Here is a 23,210-nt window from a genome sequence, read left to right as displayed (position 1 = left end):
AATCGACTGAAACGAGTCTTACGTGGAGTTGCGTATAAGTGCGTTCAGCAACTAATGATAAAATCTGAAAACGTTCCTGAGATAATTACACGTTTGAACGAAAACTTTGGAAGACCTTTGGAGATTTAGTATACTTCGAATTGCTAAAGGATCTTCAGAGGATACGAAAAGAATAAAAAAACGTTGTTTCGGAAATGACAAGTGCATTGGAAAATCTTGTCAAGAACGTACACATAATGAACAGACCGGCATACTTGAACGATCATAGACGACCATGGTTATGGATTTGACGGCTAAACTACCGCATCATATCCAAGTAAAGAGAGCGGAGCATATGGCAACCGCATCATCGTCATTAGATGTCCAAAACATTGAAGAATTATGCCAATGGTTGAGACCTTTTGCCAAAACGGCAGAAATGATGAACACAATCTCTGTTCAGACCCAAAAGGGGAATGTTAATTTACATGAACAGGGAACCTCGCAGAAACGCTCCATGAATCAAAAGAATAACCAGGCAAGGGGAAAACAGGAATAAAACATGCCTAATATGTATCAAACCGCATGAGACGGTTAAATGTTATGCGCTTATTAAGCAAATTCCTACAGAAAGAGTGAAAATTGCTAACGAGAAACGATTGTGTTTGGATTGCTTGTCATCAAACGAACACAAAATCAAGTATTGTAGAACCGCTAAGCCATGCGGAATACAAGGGTGCACAGATAAACATCATAAGATGCTTCATGGAAGACAAACTGCACAAACTGAACAAGCTGAGCAGGTAAATAACCATCATGAGGTTGGAATGATATGGTCAACGCACTATCAAACCTTACCGGTTAGATTGATAAATGGTGATAAGTCTATTGAGACTTACGCAATTTTTGGACCCAGGTTCTTCATTAACATTGATAGAAGCAGACATTGCTAGCAAGTTAAATTTAACAGGGCCAAACATACCGCTTCAGCTAAACTGGGCTCAAGGAATTAAATCCATCCAAGATTCTAGTCAATTGGTACGATTGACTATTAAAGGTGCAAATAAAAAGGGTTATCGTTTAAAAGACGTAAGAACTATAAGAGAACAGAAATTGCCAGTTCAATCATTACGCTACGACGAAATGAGGAACATATGCCCTCACCTAAAAAAGCTTCCAATACAGAACTTTGAAAATGTTCGTCCTGCGATTTTGATAGGGTTGAACCATAATCATTTGCTAATGGGGCTGGAGCATAGGTATGGAAAACCAAACGAACCAATCGGTATGAAAACGAGATTGGGTTGGTTAGTCTACGGAAAGCTAAACAATACTACAGGATCACACTCGGATCACAATATGATGATCCGTGAGGGTACGTGGTTAAAAGGACGTGTAGTGGAAATACACCAAGGAAAGGAGGGACTAGTAAGATCTGCTAAGTTTAAAACCTCACAAGGTATCTATCATCGTCCAGTAACCAGTTTAGCAATATTGGATGTTTACAATAAAATCGAATCTACGAATATGGGGTCCAAGGAAGATACTAAAGAAGTAGAGACAACGAATACTATTGAAATAAATAAAGAAAACGAAAACTTCGTTGGATACCACAATGGCATTCCTTTATCAAATACAAATCCTCTTCAAGGACGTTTAAAGAAAGGGCAGACAAAAAAGAGAAAAATAGCTCCTTGCACATGGGCACACGATAACATGGCTGCTACAAGAAACTATATTACGGCCAATAAAAGGAGAGCAGGACCTTTGAATATGAAAATAAGAGATAATATCCAGCAGTTTAAATCCATAACATTAAGCTCCTGGGCCTTCATTTACATGTTACTATTATTAGTTTGTTGTCAGGCATTTGGAAACTCTATGAAAGGGTTAATTGCTTATGATTGCGCCAATAACGACATTAATATTAACAGCTACTCCTTAATGAGCGTAGCATCATGCATACCGCCCAATGAAAATGTTACTACCAAGGAGTCTCGAATTCATGTATTACAACGAAGTCCAAAAACTCTAGTACACGTTCACCAATGTAAGGTAATTATTAGACGCTCGATTAGACACTGCGGAGCTTTATCTCATACCTCAGATTATGAAAATGGAAATGCTTATATCGTAAAAGAGTTTACTCCCGATGAATGCAAAATAGCTCAGTCGTTAGGCGAAATTTCACTTTCAATTGATTATAAGGCTAGGGAACTGCGACGCAATCAGACCACCAGGGGGCGACTACATGGCAGCTGCGGACGCCGAGAACGATCAAGTGACACTTCGAAATGGGATTATATGCACCTACACAGTTGGGTGGTGTTTGGATGCTGAATTCGGTTATATTACATGGGCAGTGAATCTAAGACAACAATGAGAGCAGGCAGAATTTGAGGTCATCTATGAAGGTACAGTGAACAAGACGTTCGACAACGACAATATCAACAAACGATATAACGCTGTATACACCTTGCTGACTAAAGAACACATGTTTTCGATAAGAGCTCGCGGCACAACAAAGATATGCGGTTTTAACAGCTATGTTACTGATCATCCGCGAATATTCATCCTATAGTTTGACGGTTATCAATCATCGTTTAAACGAAGAGCAAACAATGGCGTAAATCTCGATCTCTTCACATATTTCAACTCCAAAATTACCCTCGTCGAAAGCTACCTACGACGAAATGAAGTTTACACAACTGTAATGACCGAGATGTGCAAGAAGTAAAAATAAATGTTATCAAGAAATTCCAGTTAGGTACGCTCGCAATCGCTCTATGTTTATGGCACCAGTGACAAGAATGCTACAACTACGAGGTAGGCAAATAGATTGTACACCACTACTGCCAGTCAAGTTTAAAATTGGAGGGAAATGGTACACTACTGATCAAAGTCTTCGAGAAACTACTCTACCGAAGCAGCTAACTACTGACATCATTACGAGCTGGTCATATACGCCTCTACCAAGTCTCATGCAAAGTGGGGTGTACGACGCAGAAAGCCTTGAAAAGATGAAGAGTCTGATCTACGAACAAGGCGACAAGAAGAGTGCATCATCTGTACCATACAAGATCATTGCCGGTCAACATCCCAATCTTCAAGGATTTCCTTTCGACGCATTAGTAACAGAAAAGGTACTTGATAATGCTTTTGCGAAATACTGGATTAAATTCATATCGTGGTCAACGTGGCTGGGTAACATAACGTCCACAGCCCTAGGAATTTACATCTTCACCAGAACAACAAAGTTTGTTATCGATACAATAATCCATGGTCGCATTCTTTATGTCATTTACGGCATTGGATGGCAGTTACTTGCATCATTTTGGAACTCCCTAACAAATTTCTTGTCACATCGCAGCCACATGAAACAACAAGTAAACGAAACTACGTTACACGAGAGCAAGGTTTTCATCGAAAGCGAGAAGAACATTACCGCCCCGAAACAGTACCAAGGAAGGATCGTTCAAAGTTAGACGGACACAGCGTTGTATCCAAGCAATCAGCTTTCAATGGTCAATGAAGAGATGAATCCCTGAAAAAATGTTTAAATGTGAATTCGTCACTGCCTTCAGCAGCATCTGTTCAGCGAAAATCCACAATTGATCATCGACAGCAGCTATTCAACTACGGCATGGCAATCACCTGCTGAACCTATTGTGAATCATCATCAAATTGATTGCGCTCAGACGAATCACAATTATTTTTTTTATCTATATATCAATATTCAGAAAATAAGCATTCTCATCTCAATATTTAGTAGGTAAATCTTAGTAAGAATCCGCTCTCCTAGGACATCGTCTCTATATTTGCGTAAAACTGTAGTTTTACGAAGGGCGGTATGTTGAGAACGAGACGAAATTTATGTTATGAAACTCATTTTGATTTGAAAACGATGCGTTTAACTTGTAATCTGTGAAGGGATCGTTATCGTTTGCCTAAATAAACATATGAGCAGCGAAAGGCGCGATTCTTGAGAACGGAAACAAGCGTACCGGCATAAGGTCAGGGGAAAATAGCGCAAAGGCAAGAGCAACGCAATAAACCGAACCAATAATGCACCACGAATGCAATAGCTACAATCGGTCAAGCCATAAAACTAGGTAACGAACGTTTTCAGGATCGGCCATAAAAAGAGGCTCGTTCAGTCAAGACAAATTGTTAAGCGGCCAGGATATGTATGCCTAACACATGTTTAAGTAAAACATTGAATCCTTGATCGTTTATCAACGAAATAGCACTTGATTTTAGGCTAATTATTTGTTTAGGATCAACATGAGAATATCGCAGGAAAGAAGGTCGCGATCGACTTCACCAACACATTTGAAAATTACAATACTACATTCACCAATACATTGTTATTAAACAAGTATATAAGAAACGAAATTTTATTATAAATCTTTTCACACCAGATACAGAACGATCGACTTCGTCTTTGATTTGGTAGAGATCTTGACAGGATTCGAGAACGGATGTTTGCCCGATGCAAGTTGCACTTGGTCTTCTCCGAAGTAATCCGTTGAAAGAAACCTCCGCCTGTCTAAAGCGTTTAGTCTTGGTTGAAAATTGATTGTAACCAACAAGGGTTCGAGAACGGATGTTTGCCCGAGACGCACTGCGTTTTGGTCTTCTCTGAAGTAACCCTCGAAAGTTACAATCTTTTGAGTCTCGAGAAAGGGATCCGTTTTCGCGATAAACGTACGCGAGCGAAGTACCTTCGCACTATAGGTCGCCCAACTAACAAGGGACAACCAGCATCCTGTGAATTTGTATCGAATCCATCAACACAAGAAGTTCTGACTTTAGATACTTTAGATTATATTTGCTCATCAGTTCATCCGTTTGGTTCACATTTGATACTACATGTGGCATACAAAAAAGAAACCTTTCTGGCTCGTTCATCTTCGCATATGAAAATTGTAATATTTTTTTCAATAAAAAAAACTATTTCCAGCAACACGATTAGTTTACCGCGATCACCGATCAATCTTCCTATCTATGGCATAGAAGTGATGCAATAGGACAAAGTCGTCACAGATATCAGATATCAACATGAATGCACAACCAGCATCAGAAACATCGGCAAGCTATAGACCACCAACTATGAAGGAATGCCTTCGTGCGGAGCCTTAGATTTAAGGAGGGGCAAGTTATCGGAACTCCACTGACTCATAGATACAGCTATCAAAACTGTGCAACGGTATCAGTCCCAAACCAACACAAGATCGTCATCCGGACGATCACCGTTATCTACGTCCTTCATCTATATCCTTCCTTTCATCACCCGATCCATTCTTGAACACAAAACCTATTTTTAAATCGGAATAAAACAAAAGGACGGAACTCTCAGCTTAACCCGCTTAAAAGAAGGAAGATTTCGTCTCTTGATTTTTAATTTTTAAACTCCTGCAAATCAAGTATGTTCCAGGGTACATCATAGGGGGTCTATCGTCTGTCCAGGGGCTATAATATAATATTATATATAATTTATAATTTTATTATTATTATATTTATTATATATAATCATCATATTTACATCGGTAAAATCCAAAGCGGACTGAGGAAATACAATTCCTAGCCAAAAGGAAATATCTGGACGCTCTGTGTGTGTACTTTTGGGCCACAACGCCGGTATTAATGTGTCTGTTCACCTTCGGTACGTCGATTCTGCTCGGCAAAACCGTTAACCGCAGCCACGACCTACACCAGCGTAGCATTGCTGAACATGCTGATTGGCCCGCTGAACGCATTCCCCTGGGTACTTAATGGTTTGACCGAGGCGTGGGTATACCCCAGGTCTATCCAGGGGCTATAATATTAGTAACATAAATTGCAAAAAAACCACAATTTACCCGGGAAAAACCCCGTTTCTACTGAAGGTTTCCCTTGGAAATTTTCCCCAAAATAGAAAATGCATCGAAAAGCTTTAAAGATGGAAAAAAACAAAAAAAAAACGCATCCCTTTTTCTTTAGTCAAATCGTAAGCAGCCCACTGTTAAGGTTGATGCGTTATCAGAAACGCACGAAAGAAACGCTATTCCGCCAAGGACCCCCAAGGAGCTATATCCGTCACTAGTTATATCCTTACTAGGGCCACAGTAGTAGTAGTAGTTGTAGCGGTTTATTTGGGAATGAACAATTTTTGTTATTTTTTTTTTTATTCAATAAGAACGGCCAGGCCGTATTGCTTACAACTAATGGGGAAGCTTAATCTAAGATACAATTCACAAACGTTTCAAGACATTTCCTTCTCCAAACCGTGAAAGGTCACCTTATCCCGGGTGTACTCGGCCGAATTTTTGTTATTTACAAGAATAACAATAATTTAACGGTTTCGCTTACAGCATTCCACATTGAGTTTTAAATATTATGGTATAGCGTTTTCTGGTATTGATGCTTTGTGTAGGCAGAAAAATAATCTTTTGCAGAAAAAAACAGAAAAAACACGCAACTAGGGCCACAACACACTGCAGTCTGCTGCAAGAAATCACTCTCGAGTTTATTGCACCGCTATGATAACACCACTGCTTGCATTTCACTGATCCAAGGTTCCGAATATTTTGCCAATCGAAATGGGTCTTGTGGTGTTACAAGATCTAACTGCTGTTCTTACACGACGACAGCACGCCTTTACGCACCAACTTATTGCCGACACTAGCCGATTGAATCGGTCGCGCAAAAGTGCGTCGGTTGTGACCGCGCTTTCTTTTGTTTAGAATTCGGACAAGTATATTCAACGAATAACGAATAACACTATTTGGCTTGGCTACTGAACAGTTGGACACTAACCGGAATTCTTCCCTCGGTGTGGTGCAATACACGCGTTGTAACAAGCCAGTAAGATCCGAAGGGAAGTAAGAAAAAGATCATGCCAACCTCCAAATGAACTCAACGCGTCTGAACGATTCCGAATTCAAACTGTAAGTGTTTATCCCTTCAAAAAACACGTTCTTATATGCTACATTTCTTACAATGCGGTGCGTGTACGCCCACCGGTCTTTCCTTGGGAGCGTTGGGCTTTCGCGATTTTCTTTTCCACGATCTTCTTCCCTAAATACTTCAGAGATCTCTATCCATGCACTCCTCAGCATCTGGTTGTATCTACACATATGGTTCACATGGCCTCTCAACATATTTTGCTCTTAAGGATCGCCTTTTTTGTTGTTGTTTATTTCAGCCCAACTCGACTATCCTACAATTTCAAACGAGATTTGTTTAAAAACTCTCTCGCATACAGCATACAGACAAAACAGACTAAATTACGAATGAATAGCCAAGGATTTCAATTGCTGCCTTTCCACACTGAATTGTCATCGAGTACAGGCGTTTGATTTCACAAACACATGGCGTACTTCAAGGTACGTGAGTCAACATACCTGTTATATTGAGGCGTTTACCATAGCAACGATGGGTACATAGGAACGATGGGATGGATGCAAAATATGGAAATCCCTTTTTATCCCTTTTTTACCTCTGTCGCGACAAAACTTGCGGAGACCACAGGTACGGATTCGTAGCAGAGTTTATAACAGTAAAGGGAAAATTTCGAACGACGCGTTTGCTATGGTCGGCAATTATCTAAACCGTTGCGATAGTGAGATACGCAAACGCGCATTTAGAATGAACGAATGAAAATACGGAACGTTTATGCAAGCGTTTTTTTTTTAACATTTGGTTCGTTGGCCGGTTAAGATGGTGCAACTTTCATACGAGTCGATTTGTACATTATTGCTCGCCAACTGTAAACGTTTAACCCCCGTTTGTGATAATATGATCAAGTTTCAAATGAAACAACAGTTCTTGGGAAGGTTCGCCGACCTTACATGCATGAGAAAAATACAAATAAAGGGTGTAAGGGAGGATACAAATAAGCAACGTATTATTATTATTTTTATTTATTGTTAGAGATTGTTTGCCTCTCAAGCTATACAAAAGTAAAATTAAATCTAAACTAAACCCTAAACGAAAACACAATTAAGAAAACTGCTGGAGCAAGCGAGTACAACCAAACCGGGAAAACATATAGAAAGGAAACATATATAAGTGAAAGCGGACACATAACAAAACAGACTAAATAGAGCAAGAAGAGAAAAAAGAGAAAGAGAAAAGAATACAAATAAATAGCTAGTTAGAAACAGAGGATAACTGACGCCAGTGAAATGAAGGCAGGGAGATGCCATTGCCAAAATGAATAAAGAGAACATTGAACTGCCGAAAACACACTAAAAGCGTGTCGTTAGAATCAAATAACGTTCGGTGCGCTGGGACGGTTAGTGGAGGGCGAGGCCGAAGGGACTGAGTGGGAGGAACATAAAGAGGGATGAGAGAAAGGAGGAATGGCGCATCGGTAACCCCAAGAAGTAAGCCGGCAAACTCCTTGAGCATGGCTACATCTAGATTCCAACGAAGGACGGTCTAAAAGCTCACACCGAGTTGAAAAGGATGATAGATCGGCATTGGAGCAGCCACGTAGGCGCCAAATCGCAATGCGCGTGAAGAGTTTTTGTATCCTTTCAAATCTAGCAGTAGCCACAACTCCAGAGGGGCTCAACACAACAGTGGCGTACTCTAGTATCGGATGGACCAAGCTACAATACAATGATCGGAAACAAAGCGGGTCGGTTAAAATCGGAGGAAATGCGATTTATTAGCCCAAAGGATTTATAGCTAACCATATGATATGTTCATCAAAGAGAAGCTTCGAGTCAAGAATAACTCCCAAATCACGAACATAGCTAACTCGCTCAATCGGACACCCATTGATAATATAGTATGCATACAAACACCCAGAAACACACTAATTAAAGCTTCCCATACGATTGACCATTGATTTAGACTTTGGTTCTGGGTTAGGATCTTGATAGAAATCAAGAACAGATGATACCTGATGCATAACACCTTTGGTTATTACAACAAACATATTATCAGGTTTATTCGCTTCCAACATACAGAAAAAGTAACATACATTCACCAAGTATAAAATATACCAAATATATATTTTAAGAATATTGCTGTAAATAACAATTTCTCTGTTGATCGCTATTGTTTTCTATAATTTAAATTTCTTATACTTTCCTGTTCTTTACGAACTCATCCTTACTGATTGAAAATCATCACACCACTTTTGTATATAATTTCAGTCCAAATTACTTAGCAAATAAATCCTAGTGGTAACAAAATGTGCCTATATAATGGTTGAGCATGTTTGGTATTGGATTAAAGACACTAGTATGTATAGAATCTAACCTAACAATACCATACAAACGAACTCAGACGGAATGCGAAACAAATAATCTCTAAACACCTGGAACATCGTCTTAGGTAGGATGTTCTTTTGGCACTTGAATTTCTTAAGCACTGAGATACAGGGAAGGCAAGAAATTGATGAAAAAAATAAACTGAATAACTCATATCCAGATGATAAAAGATTGTTAATACGCAACGAATGAGAAACAGATAATGCATGTAAATTTAAAATATTGTTGTGTTCTTCTTCTTTGGGAATGCCCGTTTCCTCCATCACTGTAAGGCACTAAGCTGGATATTAGCTTTATCAATTATTAGAGATATTGATGTACGGTTAGAAAGCTCCTTCTAATTTTGTAGCTCTTCGTACGGAACTGGCTCGGTACTTTGGGACCATTTTCTGATACTGCAGAATAGGAACACAATTGTCAAAATAGTACCAATGGAGCCAAAGAAGATGCACACGTAGATCCCCAATGACGGTAATGCGAGCGCCAACTGAAATTAATAATAGATACGGATGAGTAAACTGGGGTATGATTTACTTTGCACACGCAAATGGTACCTTCGCTTGTTCCGCAAGTTCTTGTGTTAGGGTAGCACGTTGTCGGAACCATAGCATCGGTATCATCACATCCGGTACATGCTTATAGAAGCTGTAGTGAATGGTAAAAATAATACATGCATTAGATTTTACTGGCTACGATAATTCGGGATTAAAATTGCAACTGCAACATACCTGAACCCACTTATCGGTTGTAAGTGTTCGTTGATCTGTAGCTGAGCACGAACGTCCAATGGTATACCGGTTTGTGGCTCAATAGCCATATAAAACTCGTGCTCAGTTTGATTCGGTTTCAGTCCACTTACTGCATTTTGGTAGCTTTCATCAGCCAAATAAAAGTGTGGAAAGGATAAAAACGTTGGGGAACCGTATTTGCACGCCGAGGCATTAAAGACACCTGGTTTCAAATCAGGGCATTTGGCCGGATCAGCATTGCACCAGCAGCTTGCTTCAGGATACTTCACTCCATTATCGAAGACACGATCATCGCCGACGTACTTCATGCCCTGAACATTGTACAGTGAGACTTGTTCCCCGCCTTGCAGCGTTATGGAACGGCAAATGTCCGATGGGAAGAGTGTGATGTTCGGCGGAGTCTCGGTGCTGGCGGGCCACAATTCACCGGAGGTACCGTAGACCTCGCCACACTTTCCTCGATACATGCCCGTCCTTGGCGAACCGTTCCACTGTGTCAGAAAGCCCATTTCATCCAGTCCACCAGCACCCGTTCGCATAGTAAACGTCCCGTCGAAGGTATCGCTTAAATTGCGCCCAACGAACCATCCAAATTTGTCGAAAGGTATGTTTAGCGTCGTAGTATTGAGTGTCTTCAAGAGATCCAAAAGGGGATCTTTAACACCTTCAAACAGTAGCTCACGTACAGGTTTATTTTTCCACAACAACGAACCTTCCGTTTTGAGGAATATATCGATAAATGGTTTCAGTAAAGGATACGAGTTTCGCAAAAAGTGTGCCGCGTTCTGGAAAAGATGATAACTAGTATTATGCGAAGGATTTCCAAAGAGGAACCAGTAGTAAGTCTGTGCTGTACTTACCAAGGTAATAATATTTAAATTTGTAACCTCATCATCCAGTGTTCCTTTCGATAGTTCCGGTACAAAATGCCAGATTCGGCGCTGGTCATATGTTACCGTATCGTTATCGTTCCACACAAGATTGACCCGTTCGTGAACCTCGGAAAAGGTGTACGGTCCCATTTCGACAAAGTGTGGCTTTACACTTTGATTCGCCTGTACTGCATCCGGATTGGTCCAGTTAAAGAAATAAACTTCTAGGTACATCGGTATCGGCGTTCTGATCCAGTTGTCATAGTTTGTCGATCCATTTTTGATTACAAGTTTCTGGCGGAGTGAAAAAAGCGAATGGATTAAACAGTGATCACAAGTAATGATCATGATCATTGGATGGGAAACTTACATTATGTAACATCTGTTCGGACATGGATGGCCATAAAACGCCTAGTGCAATCGCTAGCAGTATCAGGAATGAAGAACAGCCGAGCGATATAATTTTTTTTTGGAAGTCTGTACATGTTGAACACATTGTAGTTGATGTTGGAGGATAATTTAGATACGCCTTGGTAGATTGTGTTAAAGCAGCTGTGATATTGCTTTTGTTGATTTGGCCGCTCCGACTACGGCAGTACAGAGGCTTGTTGCGCTATACTTTCAGCTCATCCGTAAACTAGGAGAAGATCGATAGAAATATATTGCAATATTATTACAAATATATTATAATAAAAACTAGATCAAATGAAATAAAATTGGACCAAACAAGTACTCAAGCTTATGAAAGGGCAACCAAAGCCTCTCTTGCTAATGCTTTGACGTTATACTTATCGCTAGGATACGAACTGTATCTCAAATGCGTCAGCACATACTGCCATATAAGTGTTCCCGTTTCTAGGCGATAACATATTATTCATTCCTCAACACACGTTACTCATCAGGGTCCAAAGCAATGCCTCATGCGATTACTTACATCCTCCGAGTGTGTTGATTTTCTTTGCTGCAAATGTATAGCACAAAACATTATTGCGTTGCACAATTCTCTGTGAAACTGCTTGTAACTTTCGTTTGATAATTGAATTAACATTTAAATTCGTTTTACTGCCATTCCTTTCGTTGTGTGCTTTCGTAAACTAAAGCAACAGTTCGCAGTTACACATCGATGACTCATCATAATCTATTCTACCGGTACCCAATCGCATGTGTCTGGTGGGACAGGTGAGAGGCCGTTATAACATTATGAACGACCTTGCCGGAATGTGAAGTCTGAGGAGGGAAATTGAGCTGCTCCGTTATTACGTACCAACGTGATGCAGTTTTGAGTTCGCGTCGCCTCGATGATTTCGATTACCCGACGCGTTGGAACAAGTATTACGTAGAGGCTTTCAGCGAACAGCGTGTGAGAGTCGCATTTCAAATGGTTGTAAGCTGATAATCATTTGAGTAGGCAATTTTGCTGATAACCATTGTTTGTTTTTGCACGACGATTCTCCTATACCTTGACCCAAGGTGATGCACTCTTATTTTATTTGCCTGGCACAAACTAGACGCACAACTAAACGCGATAATCATTTATGAACATTTCACTTCGGGCGATGTAAGATTAATTGCTTTTCTTAAATGAGAATTGTTCAAGGCATTAGAGAGTTCGATTTCATAAGCGACAATGTTGATTCCTACACCTCCAATCTTTACCCCACAAACTGTTTTGACCTTCAGTGCATGTTCTATTAGAAACACAGAGGAAATCGATAATGCGCGCTGTGGTTTCCTTTGCAACGGAAGTGGTGGTTTGGTAGCAATGTGACTAATTAGTACGAGCAAACTATTTTATAAACCCAAATTTACCTTTATCTTCACCCGTCACGAAAGGAGTCTTTCGTTTACTTGCGCGATACGAACGAAAACAGAGCGAGATCTTGAATGAAACGAAAGTGCATGCTTGTCAAAACGTTGCTGTCAAGCGTAGGGTTGTCAAACCCAAAAACGTTTTTAAAAATTAAGCTAATATGTGAATTTCTCTGAAAATAAGCACAATTCTTCTAAGAAAATGTTATGTATAGATAATTGTTATTTAATAAAAATGATTTCTTGACTTTCTTATTGGTATGATTTAGCCAATTTTTCACACATTTTCCTGTAAGTAATACTGTTTGACACACCTTTTGGACAACAATTGTCCCCAGACGACAATTTCTGCTTAAGCCTACGCTACACGTTTGGATGAAATTTTTCCATTGAGCTTATCTCATCATTGTGTATTTTCAAATATATACACCACCATACAATATATATATGTATATTCATCATTTCATGTATGCTGTGGAAATGAGTTTTCCGAACTATTGAACAAGATCGTTATGCTTGCTCGTTCCATCTAACCAACAATCAAATCTGCCAACAAGAGTTTCACACAATTCGATAAGCCTGAAGGTAAAGAGGGGCGGGGGGAGGGGGTGGGTGGAAAAATGAGAATGAAATAAAGCTTCCCACTAAAAATAACTGGTTCTAGTTCTGGTGTCAATTGTATATCCTTTCATTAAAACTTGGAACATTACTCGAAGCAACTAGAATTATTTTAGTTAGAGTCCTCTTTTTGAATTTGCTTCAAAACGCTGCATTATCTCAAATTCAGCCACTAATATATTAACCTTGCGGATAAATCGTAAAAATACGATTTTCCGATGAAGATTAGATACGGGTGTTAGCGGCTTGTAAGATTTATCTGTACAACAAAAAAACAATGAGCAGCAGTGCGTTATCAGCAATTTTAAAACAGACGCAAATTTGTTTGTGCTATCGCAATGAGGCATAAACTCGATCGTGTTAAGATTGCCCAACGAAGGAAAAATCTGAACACAAAGACAGACGGAACGGAACGTAAGTGAGTACACTTGGTAAAATCAGCAGGTATGGAAAGTTATTTGTGACAGATTCACGAATCACCGATATGGATATGGAAGATATGGAACAGAGTCGTCTGGTCTATGCCATGCTAAATAAAACACTAAAACTGATATAGTGTATATGTCCCAGTTTTATTAGTGAAAAATCCTTACAATAATTTTAGTAACAAAATAATTAATGAATCACTGCATCAGGTATGTCGTAACGACCGTCTAAAGCTTAGTCTTTCCACACGAAGAACGCCGCGTAAAGCGATAATCCAAGGAGTAAAGCACCCACCCCACATAGAGCGAATGATGTATAGATGAAACCCCATCTAAGGTTTTCGATTAGCTGCAGAGACAGAAAATGAGTGAGAATTTGAGTTTAATTTGATTGGTTTGGTGTGAACTGCAACATTTTCGACGCCGTACTTACTTTAAGATCATCAGCTATGTCTTCAGTAAGGACCATGCGTTGTTCTATCCAGAACGCGGGAATAATAATATCTGGTACGCCTTGGAACAAACTGAGTGGGTATAAGAAGAGATGCGATTGATTGTCGTTTTTTCTACTGCGAAAGAATATCATTAGATATTCAATACTTACGCCAAGCCATTATCTCTGAGATGCATGTTATATTGGATGCGACCATTAGCGGTCATAGGAATTCCTGAAAATGGATGCAATGCGAAACGGAATTCGTGTTTGGCTTTGTCAGGATCCATTCCAGTCACGGCAGTTCGGTAGCTGGGATGGGCGAGATAGAAATGTGGATAGCTAACAACTAGCGGGGCACCGAACTTGCACTCCGACACATCGAGCACACCGGGCCGATAGAAGGGGCACTGGTCGACAGGAGATGTGCACTGGCATTCCGTTTCCGGAATCGTGTGTCCGTTGTCGAAGTTGCGCGCATCTCCAACCCACAGCTCTCCATCCAGTCCGTGCACGGTAAACTCACGCTCGTGACGCAGTGTTATCGCACTGCACAAATCCGGCAGAAAGATGTTTAGCGGTGGAATGTTGTCGCCGTCCAAATTACGCCCCATCGGTGGCCACACTTCACCTGCCGACCCGCGCACCTGTCCGCAGAAGCCACGATAGTTGGGCACCTGGGGGGCATTGTTCCACTGGCGTAATACGCCCGTGTTGATGCGATTATCGGTACCCGTGCCCATCTGGAACGTTCCGTCATAGGTGAGACTTTCGTTGCGCTCCACAAACCAACCGAAACCCTCCCAGGGTGGCAAGTTGATGTCTGGCACAGTGCCTGGCGGTAATACGCCAAGCAAATCTCGTAACGTAGTCAACAATTCGTCAGGATGTCCATCGAACAGCATCTCACGCACGGGCACATCTTCGTATAGAAATTCGGCAAGATTATTCGCCATGATGATACCATCAAGCAGTGGTAGTAGAGGATCTCCTTCCAACGTTTTGCCGACGGTCTGATTGTGACGAAAAGAAGATTTAGAACAAGAAGCGACTATACATAGAGATACGAGTTGCGTATCTTACCGCTAGAATTGGATTAAGTGTAGTAACACGGTCGGTGAGATAATCCCCATTGGATTGTTCGGGAATGTAATGCCAGATGCGTTTCTGGTTGAAGGTGATCGTATCGTTTGCATTGAACGATACCATACCCCGCTCATGACGCTCGGAAAAGACGTACGGTCCCATCTGTACAAAGTTTGGCCGCACGTCTGGGTTCCGGATCTCCTCCGGATTGGTCCAATGGAACAGGTAGATATCGAAAAAGATCGGCACCTCACCATCGAAGAAGTTCTCGTACACGCGGGCACCCTCCTTGATGCGGAATTCCGTTAGAGCCACGGCATCAATGATGGCTGGTAGACCAAACCCGAAGAAGGCAGCCGCCACAAAGATTGCCACGACACCACCAAATGCCCATAGCTTTTTGGCGGTGTTGGAGTATTTCTTCGAACAGCAGCACATGGTACGGCTGGTAACCGAAATTTTCGACAGAAGGTAACGTTGAGAGCACGGGACACACACGTTGGCCACCCGTACGTGGCACTGCGCTACGAAGGACTATTCTACTAACCTTTTGACACTGCTGATGCCAAGATGAAGCCGCAGCTAGCAAAGAGCCTAGATTACACACCGCCCGTATTACCTTTATCAGGATGTTTCTGATTTTCCGTTTCTTGTCGCAAATCGTTTACGTTACAAAGGTATTGGTTTTCCTGTTTTTTTTTTTGTTGGTTTGTGCCACACGTTTTACTGCTTTGTGTTGATCATGTTGGGTACTATAAAGATAAACATGCCAGATTAGGGTACCGGTAGGTGTGCTAGTTGTTGTTGTACGATTGTGCGTAGTATATTACTTATGGTGCTGTAATACCCATTAAATTTATCATTTTCAACCCCCTTCGAACTCGTAATCTTTTCCTTCGAAGTAATCCGTAGGTGATATTGTTAATGTTTTGTGTGTTTATGTGTACGTATCAATGTTTTGTACTTTTGTTTTGTTTTCTTTAGTACATCCCTGCGCTCTACAAGATATCGTATTGAATGAGATATTGTTTATTGCACATGATTTGGTTTAACCATTATCATGACGGTTTTTTTTCTGCATTCGTTGCTATCGACATGATGCTCAGATTGTTTATTGCACCAGAATCAATGAAGATCGATAGATCGATTGAGCAGTAATAAACACAGTAACACAGCAGCAGTTGCAAATCACTATCAGCTTTAATCGATACCCTTTGATATGTGTTTCAGTTCAAGGGGAACATGTTGTAAATGCACTAAAATTCACACCATGTGCTTGGCAAGTTGATCTAAATTATGTGTACTATCTAACTTCCATCGAATGAAGTATGATATGATCGGTTTGCAGAGGATCATTTCTAGAAGTACACACTGGACACACGTTTAAATATCTGATGGATTCTGGTGCATGAGTTTCTTTGTGATGGACACACATTCATGAACGTATCTAAAAGAATGCAGAAAAAACACAGCTTCGGTATGATTTTAGTTGCTTGTTTCGTTTCTAATCCATCTACAAAAGAGCGTAATCACAGGAACCAAACAAATTTTGCAAACTTTCCAAACTATAGACTTAAGTACTATTACCAAAATTTATGTGCGGTATCTGCACCTTCGCAATTATCAAATCATTCAAACGAACACATAGTTCAAACCACACACAACTGTACCCACATTCACACATGCAGCAGCACTGATTGGCAAATGACCCGTAGCACCGTGTGCAAAGAAGGAGCGAATCAATTTACGACAGTCAAAAAGAAACCCCCGTAGTATGGACTGCACTCGGCTATTGTTAGTACCATTGTCGTCAGACAAGGCAAAAGGAAAAGGAAAAGTCGATCGAGGCTCCGATCTTATCTTCGCCAAGGTTGGTTGGTTGGTGATGTTGGATTAAGAACACCCGATAAGTTGTATTGGAGAAGGAACACGGATAAGCTCCAGTGTCCACCCCCGTGTACAAGTACTCCGGTAACATTCTTATCAGGTATAGTAATTCATTTATGACGCTTAGCGCGGTCAGGCCGATACCACACCACTTACGCTGTTGGTCAAAGGACGGTGAACCGCACATTCCGAACGTTGGTACGGCCGTAGTCGTCAAGTAGCGGTAACAATGGATTTGAATCTTCACATTAGACAATTTATTGGCAATACTCTAAACGATTTGCAGGGGAACACATTGATGATTTTTAAACGTTATTTAAGCAGCGCATGGCAATGAAGCCAGCGATGTACAGCTAAAAGTATGATGAAAGTCGTCTACATGAAATAATGCCGTTTGCCATGAGCAAGAGCTTATTATAAACTAAATGGACGTGGGATCGTGTTTTTAACTACAGCTGTATGGTAACTATGAATAGTAATTAAAATCTCATTAGTATTATGGTTGGTGAATTTGGTAATAATTGTTGTATGTTGTGAAAACAATTTAAAACATGAATCAACACTACTTACCGCCTTATCCCCATGCATTGTTTATGGCATGGTAACAGCAGCATTCTGTAAATGTTTAAAATTATACCTACAAAACAAACATTGAGAAGAAATTCACTTCCTTAATAGACGTGTCAGGAATAGTAAGTGTTAGTCACTTAACAGGTAGAACAACCAAATATAGTGGTCTACGCTTCATCATCTGGAAACTTGTGATCTTGATGCAGTTTGGGTTATCTCAAAGCCCCATCTCGTTTGTGGCATCGTAATTACAGTTTGTAGGGTACGGCCTACTCCGGAGAGAATTTTTGGTATTGGAAGAGAATGGGAGAGGTGAGAGGAGTGGTCGTTGGACACGCCGAACTGACCGCCCTGGATAGAGAGGAAATATGGATGGCCGTTGGACACGCCGAACAGACCGTCCTGGGAAGAAGGAAGGAGGAAAGGGTACGAGAGTGGTTGTTGGACACGCCGAACTAACCAAACCGCAAGAGGGAGGAAGGAGGAACCAAAAATACTAGCAAAGATATATAAATACACCGGGGAACGTGTATGAGTGTCTGTAAGTCGCTACCCGCCAAGGACTCCTTACAGATTCAAACACTAGGTGTTTTAAAGGATGTAGAATTCAAAATAAACTCAGTCTCCAAATCTTTGCTTTCTATTTCTCTGTTTTTTATTTAATTCGCATGGTCTACCCACTGACCATGGTAGTGCGTTAGTAGCGATACATTACATGCAAATTTCTAACTTTTTGAACCCAACTAGCAATTCTTACATTGAAAACCTTCCAACTGTTTTCTTTAAAGGTGTCGAATCCGACACATAGATGGCGCGACTGTACTAATGAATACGAATACTGAACACAGTTTATAGATTTTAGACACTGGAACGATATTTAATTACTTTTTGATTTAAACAAGAGCGAAGTTTCTTAACCTCTACGCTGCCACTGCAACTACGAATGTTAAAATAAATGCTTTAAATAATTAAATCGCTGAATTATGAAGTGCCATGCATCACGGCTGCTTAGTGATGAAGGATCTTGAGAAATGGATGATGGCTGAACAATCGTATGAGAGATCGATATCCTCTAGACCTGTGTTTGCGGATAACATTATTGGTGAAATTCTATTCGGTGTTCTTGCCGTAGACTCCCTTGGCCAAGGTTCACATTGACCGTGTATGTAGAAGGTGGTGAATTGTTACCACACTAAAGATTCTCGAAAGAATATCTCCTCTGCATAGCTTTGTTACGCGAATAGACATCAGATGACTGACATGCAATTATCTTCATTTGTTCAGATGTTCCTGTACTGATCTCGCTAATAAAGCTGGCACAATAACCAAATGGACGTACAATATAAAAAAAAAAACACATTATTTAATTAAACAGGAAATAAAGCAAACCACAAAAAATTTACTACACACATCTCTAATCGAAACTCTACAAACCAAATATGACCAAATACTACCAAAATCTAGTGAAAGTTTGAAATATTTAAACAGGTGCAGTTGTGTTGAGAAAACGCTCACAGGTTAATGTGCTTACTAGACTTATTTTACCACGTAGTCTTGCACACAGTCCTTGCTACGGAGATGATAGTCGTAAAATAGAAAATCCCAAAAAGTCAAATAAACAGTAAACCCAAGTAATATCTACCCGAAACTGAAACATAAGAGCCTTGTTTAACTAGAAACCTGGTAGCAAATAATCATCATGCATTCTATATTTGTAATCCTGCAAAAGGACGTCAAGAATTCTCTTACCCAAGGTTGCAGTAAGCGGATATTTTCCAAGATTTCTAACGATCGCTGGCGATTCAACGATTACCTATAACCATCACGATCCAACGATCCAAAGATCGAACATATCCGCGAAGACAATATCAAAAGGCTGTTGAGCCATGAGGTTAAGGAAACTGGATAAAGTACCTGGATTTTGTGAACGTGAACGTAAATTTGATCGATGTTACGATCTTATAAGAAATTGAAAACTATCATAACAATGCATCACAAAAGGGTTTTAGGGCGTCAATAATTTCTTTTAATGTCTATAGTTAAGTATATACATTCAAATAAAGACAAAAGTGAATATTGCTCACACGTTATAACTTATGTTGGTATCGTATGGTGCTGTTAACACTTGTGTGTTTCGTTCTTTTAGAATAAATTAGTTATAAGTAGACAATTAAGAACTGAAAGGCTTAGGAGAACGACGAGCGTTGCCACGTAAGGAATTAAATATATGGGAAAATCCTAGATTTTTTTATCGTTGAAACGGCCATGCTGTATTTTATTACCACGTAGCCGGAGAGTCAGAGAGTTTGCCATGGAAGAACGGTCTGGATGGGTTGCCGCTACCAAACACACCTAGAGTGAAAGATTTTATCAAGCCATAATACGATTTAATGGTTGCTATGAAACAAATCGTTAACGTACCAATATTACATTAATCACATATTTTTTGTTATCAATGTAATTGTACCGGTTTCTTCGGTTGTCCGTTTTTTTTTTAAGACTGTACTCCTTCTATAGTTGGTGATATTATGAGTCATTGCATCAACATTCATGTGTATCGCTGTATAGGAGATTAGCTGCAGGCTTTATCATTAGATAAATTTGGTTCAACCACAACAGAACGGTAATTTGAAAATGGGAGCATAATAAAGCACTGTTCAAAATAAAACGGAAAAATCGAATCAATTTGCGTATCTTCTTCATCGTTAGTGGCACAGTAACCTCATTAAGGGGTCTAGAGTAGTATTGTACTTAATGAATCTTTTGCGAAAAGTCATTCATATGAATCTTTGACGAGGAGTCATTCAAATCAGGAGTCGACTCTTTAAGGATTCATGAATCCTCAAAGATTCATAAATCCTTAGAGATTTATGAATCCTTAAAGATTCATGAATCCTCGAAGATTCATAAATCTTTACGGAAACATCATTATGGGCTGTTTGTTATTATTTTATTCAGATGAAGTTATAATTAGCACTGCACTATTATTAGCAGCATTCTTAAAGTTAGATTGCTTAAACTAATCAAGCTGAATTTCATTCTAGTGACCGTAACTTTGCGATGCCCGAAAAACTAGCCTTGGTCTTAAATTCCTACTAGGATTCTGAAAGTTTATACTTTCAAGAATGTAAGGGGCGTCAAAACGCATTGCGCCGTCATTGGCCTATGTTTAAGGAATTCCGGTCCGAATAACAGAAAATTAATACGGTATGTGGGTAGAGTAGTACCACGAGATCAAGGCAGCAGATAAAAAAGTGCATGTGTTAATTTTCTTTGCACTGAAATAAAGATTTATTGAATTGTATTTATTCTTTAAACTATCAAAATATTTTTAGTTTCCAGAAACGCATTAACACGTTGAGATTTCTCTAAGGGCAACGCAGAGGTCACTGGAATAATTCAGCTTGATTAGTTTAAGCAAGCTAGCGTTAATGCTAGCAGTATTAATAATAGCTCCATCTGTGTAAAATTTCTTATTTCAGACGCAAAAATAATGAATCTCGACGAATCATGAATCTCGAAGATTCGTGAATCTTTAAAATAGAGATTCAGATTCATGAATCTGAATCTGAATTACCCAACACTATTCTAGAGGCCTGCCATTCATTACTTGGGTTTGTGTAGCCGTCGCTGGGTAGTCAGTCCTGCGTACGGCAGATTGTTCCGGACGAGATTTTACACCGAACAGTTGCGTGTAACCGACCTCGTTACACCATATACACCACTGGATCCCAGACATACATTAACTTACACTTATGTAAACTGCATGAGGTGGAAAATATTCGGAATATTCAAACAACTTGCAATAATAATTAAACACTACCAAGTTTTGTTAGTATGAAGAAACTATGTTTGTTGGCGGATTGCTTTCGGCTAAATAACAGTAATTTCATTTGTGTTAGTATAATATACAGATAAAAATAGCAAACTTTCGAAAATAAAAACTCAAATTATATGTATCATAGATCGTGTAACTATTTCGTTCCAACAGGTATAGTCGAATTCACACCATGAAAGTATAATCACTTTAAATTTTATTTCGTATGAATTGTTATCAAGCACAGTTTGTTTTCAGAAGGATGGTGAAACAAAATACGAGATAATCAATCGTATGGAAATTTAAAGTGTATCTGAAAAAGCTCTGTATTATGTATCATATGTGTTTCTGTTTGATCTGCTAGATAAAAATAGTAATAAGAGTAATAATATAGATATATGTAGGGTTGCGTATAGTACGCTCTCGCTTCCGAAACCCAATAACAACATATAAAGTTGGGAAGAAGTAAACGAGAACAACAACTTTTTTTCTGCATTCCTTTCAATTTCCTGCTTTTACTACCTTTCAACTCAAGATTTTGCCATTTTTGATTCGTAAGCATGAATCTTCTTCTTCCTTACTAGGTTTGAGATACATTCCCGTTTTCGTATCGTGTGCTGTTTGAAACATTTTCCCTTTATAAGTTTAACAGTCCTTTCCACTGCCTCGTTTTCATTTTTTGCATGATTCTCCAGTTTGAGGGCACAGGGTTTCGAGGTGCAGTTACGCCGTTTCGGCGTCAACTGAAAATCGATTATCAGTTCTCTACAAACCAGACAGATTCACGAGTTCAAACTATAAGATGCAGGGAGGAGCTCTGTTCGAAATTCTGCTACAAATTAAAGCATTACAATACCATCATCGGTGGTGGAATCTTAGCAAATTCAGACAAAAAAAAAAATGATAATAAAAGAAATATATCTATGTATAATAAGTATAACATAATAAGTGCTTACATCTAATAAATGTTATAGAAACATGCCAGAAAAAGTATTAACCTTCATCGGGGAACGAAAGAGATGCTCTATTATTTGATGCATATGCATTGCAGCGTTCAATAAGTACTGGTTGTTAATATAGTTGACAGAAACTAACCCAAGAAGCTTTACAAAGATTTAATCAAAACGAACAGCCAAGTTGCTCAACATGAAATTAACCAATCTCCATTCGACACGAGATCTCACAAAAAACAAACCTGTTCTTCCGTTAAAAACTTGCGACACGAAGGAAATCGTATTCACTGTCTCTTTAGAGGACCTTTTCGTTCTTTTCGCTTTCATTGGCACTACCTATTTGCCTCGCAAGTCTTCTACTCTCGTCGATACGTTACTCGGTTTCTGCCTCGGTTCTTCTACTGATCGGTCTTTGTTAGTTATGTTGAAAATTACACCTTCTAAAACATGTACCTTGAAGGGAGAACGCTGGCTGGTTATTGTGTTTGCATCTTTTTCTAACTTCTGGTTTTTCTTGACGTCGTTTCATGTTTTTCGAAACATTGTATTTTTGATACTTGCAATTTCTTTTATCTGATTGCTCTGATGTACTCCTATGTTTGCATGTTATTTCATGATATAAAAAAAATCATTATGTTGTTAAAAACAATAAATTTGATCTTTTTGTGATTTTTTTATAATTTTTTTGTTTTTTTTTACTTTTTCTAGCATTTTTATGATTACCAGATAGTAGCATTTCTCTTAAA

General features: G+C 39.5%; 2 protein-coding genes across 2 annotated transcripts; both read right to left on the bottom strand.

Moving 5' to 3' along the window:
- Positions 1 to 9,582: 9,582 nt before the first annotated feature.
- LOC128716132 (protein croquemort-like) lies at positions 9,583 to 11,362 on the bottom strand. The gene is made up of 5 exons (XM_053811052.1): positions 11,237 to 11,362; positions 10,855 to 11,160; positions 9,974 to 10,779; positions 9,800 to 9,890; positions 9,583 to 9,732 (listed from the first exon to the last, which is right to left on the bottom strand). Exons 1-5 carry the CDS (start codon positions 11,360 to 11,362, stop codon positions 9,583 to 9,585), a joined length of 1,479 nt encoding a protein of 492 aa, XP_053667027.1.
- Positions 11,363 to 13,953: 2,591 nt separating this feature from the next.
- On the bottom strand, positions 13,954 to 15,675 carry LOC128716131 (protein croquemort-like). Its single transcript, XM_053811051.1, has 4 exons — positions 15,235 to 15,675; positions 14,323 to 15,164; positions 14,152 to 14,242; positions 13,954 to 14,067 (listed from the first exon to the last, which is right to left on the bottom strand). The coding sequence occupies exons 1-4, from the start codon at positions 15,673 to 15,675 to the stop codon at positions 13,954 to 13,956; spliced, it is 1,488 nt and encodes a 495-aa protein (XP_053667026.1).
- Between the last annotated feature and the right edge of the window lie 7,535 nt (positions 15,676 to 23,210).

Source organism: Anopheles marshallii, chromosome 3, assembly GCF_943734725.1.
Source record: "Anopheles marshallii chromosome 3, idAnoMarsDA_429_01, whole genome shotgun sequence".
Classification (NCBI taxonomy): domain Eukaryota; kingdom Metazoa; phylum Arthropoda; class Insecta; order Diptera; family Culicidae; genus Anopheles; species Anopheles marshallii.
The sequence above is the reverse complement of the archived record's forward strand: the minus strand, read 5'-3'. Positions and strand labels throughout refer to the sequence as shown.

Coding starts and splice junctions, on each gene's coding strand:
- LOC128716132 (XM_053811052.1), bottom strand. CDS start 11,362: ATGTGTTCAACATGTACAGACTTCCAAAAAAAAATTATATCGCTCGGC. Junction 10,780..10,854: donor ATTTAAATATTATTACCTTG/GTAAGTACAGCA, acceptor CATCTTTTCCAG/AACGCGGCACACTTTTTGCG. Junction 9,733..9,799: donor AACTTGCGGAACAAGCGAAG/GTACCATTTGCG, acceptor TATTAATTTCAG/TTGGCGCTCGCATTACCGTC.
- LOC128716131 (XM_053811051.1), bottom strand. CDS start 15,675: ATGTGCTGCTGTTCGAAGAAATACTCCAACACCGCCAAAAAGCTATGG. Junction 15,165..15,234: donor CACTTAATCCAATTCTAGCG/GTAAGATACGCA, acceptor CGTCACAATCAG/ACCGTCGGCAAAACGTTGGA. Junction 14,068..14,151: donor ACATAGCTGATGATCTTAAA/GTAAGTACGGCG, acceptor CTGTCTCTGCAG/CTAATCGAAAACCTTAGATG.